Here is a 2,795-nt window from a genome sequence, read left to right as displayed (position 1 = left end):
GTCTAGGCTTGCCCACAGGGACTAGGTAAAAAAAAAAAAAAAAAGTTTGCTCAGCTGTTCTGTGAAGCTAATCAAATCTCTGTATGTTCTCTATATTGTTTTGGTTATCAACCTTACTAAATTAGGGATGGGTCTGTCCAAAAAAAAACCCAATATCATGGTAATAAATGGGAGTCCAGACAGAAATAAATCTCCACTCATTTACAATAGGCTACCTATTTGTATATTGGTGGCATTTAATTTCATTGGTAACTCACACAACGATTAGGAAAACAAATTCCTCTATGTTGAACCTGAGACTAATGATTAGTAAAGACTTAATTTTGAACATTATCAGTTCCTCCCACAATTTGAAACACCTGTTCAATCTAATTACAGATCAGCACATCCTGAGACATTAAATAGCTGACTGATGTTCAAAAGATTGAAATTCTTAGTTGTGGAGCCTAATATGATTTTGCATAGCTGAAGCAAAACACCTGAGTGATAGGCTTACTTATCAAGTAGCTGTACTATAAAGCAAGTTTGTTAGTTGTCTTTTTTATTTACCTACTTTTAAGATTTTTTTTAAAGGAAATCCATAAATTAATTAGCTTGTCTGATTGACTCACCACCTCAACACTTGAAAATGAAGGAAGAGATTGCAGTAACAGTGTTTTTTATTGCAAGACTAGCAAAGAAGCATGGTAAACTGGATCGTGTTCGTAGGGAGAAATTTGCTGTGGAACTGACTTCAGTGCTCTTTGAAACTTACAAAAGTCATTGGTACCCAGAAAAACCAACCAAAGGACAAGCTTTTAGGTGAGTAACCTAATGCTAACTTAACTTCTGAGTTAAGTGTAAATTTAAGTAATCTGAGTAATCAAGGGCTTTTTCTTTTCTTAGGTGTCTAAGGATGAACAAAGCTCAAACAAGAGACCCAGTTATTGAATGTGCTTGTCGCCAGAGTGACATTGTTTATGAAAATCTTGGATTACCAAAGGAAATGACCATTTGGGTTGATCCGGGAGAGGTGTCCTGCCGGTAGTGCTAAATTTGCTGGCCTATCAATGAAGTGCATAATAGTTTATATGATTTGATTGTACCACTGTAGCACTTCCAAAACTGAAAATGTTGTTTGTTCTCGAAAGGTATGGTGAGAAGTCAACCCCATTTTGTGTTACCCAGTTGGAGGGTCAAAGGAGAGATGGGGAGTTCTCTCGTAGGATAAATAATGCGGTGGAAAGGGCTTCATCGGACTACCACTCTGGAACCTCCTCTGATGAGGAGGGAGGAAACACCAGCATGAGCAGCACTGTGAGCAGCACTGTGAGCAGCACCGTGAGTAGCAGCAATAGCAGCAATAGCAGCAGTCTTTCAGTTCCAGAGCCCAAATGCATCCCGACGGTCTCCAACCCAAACAGTGTATACCAGGTAACAAAGTCCATATAACCACTTTTCAGTACCTTAGCATGTCTTTAACACTACTTGTTGCTTTCTTAAAATTGCACTGGTTTAATTGCTGTTTTCCATCTCTAGTTCAGTGAGTTTGGGCAGCCCCCTCCCATGCAAAACTGGGGGACATACCCTAAAAGAAAACCATATGCTGCTGAGGGCTACCAGCAGCATTCTTCTGGTGGACCATACCCATCTCATAAGAGTTTTAAGGGCTACAGGCCCTCCTACGGCTTCTCTGGTCCAAGGGTGGACCGATTTCACTGGGTCAGCAAGAACCGCTCTTAGAATTTAATTTTAATATCTCAGCGTGTCATTGTTTTGCTGAGCAGCTATGCAGGCATACGTGAGTTATTTAATATAACTTGATTTAAATGTAATGATTTAATAAATTATTTATGGAGTCATGTGGCAATGCAATTTTAAAGTAAATTTTAATTAAATGGTTTTTGTGGAAAAGACTTTCTAAATAAAATCTGTTTTAATAGAACTTGCTTGTGTGGAAGTATTTGAAGTTTATGCTTATGCCACTAGATGGTGACAAATATATACAATATCCATACCTTTTGGCAAAGCAGATTTTTTTTTTCTCACTTGTAGTTTCAGTTGAGCTTTTACGTTCACGACTGATGCAAAATTATGATTTGTAACTATATGTAGGCTAAAGCTCAATCTACAGTGGTAACTCGGAGCACTTCATACTGAGTTTCCCTTCACTTATGCTCTAACTTTTGTACTAATTTAACTTTCACATTGTGTACTTTAGTCTTTTATAAATGATCTCAGTGAATTCTGTATTGTATTTGGCAAATCAGAACTATGCAAGTTGGGAGATTTTCTTTTTCTTCCTGGGTGTATGTTTCTGAACTTTACTAGCAGTAGTATTTCTGTTGAAAAGGAAAATGGAGTGGTTTGAGATTCAATCACCCTAATGGATTGCAGATGCCTGCGAGGTTAAATATTTAGACTTGTCTACAATCCGAATCCTGTGACGTGTTTTGACTGGAACTGACATTGAAAGTCATGTAGTGCGAGTACAGCAACCTATTAAACCTCTCTCAGATTGCATCTTTGTTATTCATGTGAATAACCTTATAGGTTATTCCTTATAGGTTACTCCTTATAGCACTTAACCTTATAGACAAAAAAAAAAAAAAAATTCCTTTCCCTTTGAAACATCACTTATCAGGCTTATGCTACTCTGAATAATACCTGAACTTTGTATTTTGAGCACTTCTTGCGTTGTTGTTGCTTTTGCCTCTATGATGACTCGCTGAATTTTGTCCTAATTTGTAAGTCGCTTTGGACAAAGGCGTCTGCTAAATGACTAAATGTAATAAGCACTGATTTACCTCTGCTTT

General features: G+C 37.5%; 1 protein-coding gene across 1 annotated transcript; it reads left to right on the top strand.

Moving 5' to 3' along the window:
- Nucleotides 1–422: 422 nt before the first annotated feature.
- Nucleotides 423–2,454, top strand: btg4 (B-cell translocation gene 4). Its single transcript, XM_082170108.1, has 4 exons — nucleotides 423–801; nucleotides 886–1,023; nucleotides 1,131–1,413; nucleotides 1,519–2,454. The coding sequence occupies exons 1-4, from the start codon at nucleotides 629–631 to the stop codon at nucleotides 1,720–1,722; spliced, it is 798 nt and encodes a 265-aa protein (XP_082026234.1). The 5' UTR covers nucleotides 423–628; the 3' UTR covers nucleotides 1,723–2,454.
- Nucleotides 2,455–2,795: the final 341 nt, after the last annotated feature.

The sequence above is a fragment of the Leuciscus leuciscus genome (assembly GCF_965113295.1).
Source record: "Leuciscus leuciscus genome assembly, chromosome: 5".
NCBI lineage: Eukaryota > Metazoa > Chordata > Actinopteri > Cypriniformes > Leuciscidae > Leuciscus > Leuciscus leuciscus.
The sequence above is the reverse complement of the archived record's forward strand: the minus strand, read 5'-3'. Positions and strand labels throughout refer to the sequence as shown.

Excerpts from the sequence above, each read along its gene's own strand:
- btg4 (XM_082170108.1), top strand. The coding sequence starts at position 629 with ATGAAGGAAGAGATTGCAGTAACAGTGTTTTTTATTGCAAGACTAGCA. Across the intron at positions 802-885 it reads ACCAAAGGACAAGCTTTTAG|GTGTCTAAGGATGAACAAAG; the intron begins GTGAGTAACCTA and ends TTCTTTTCTTAG. Across the intron at positions 1,414-1,518 it reads ACCCAAACAGTGTATACCAG|TTCAGTGAGTTTGGGCAGCC; the intron begins GTAACAAAGTCC and ends TTCCATCTCTAG.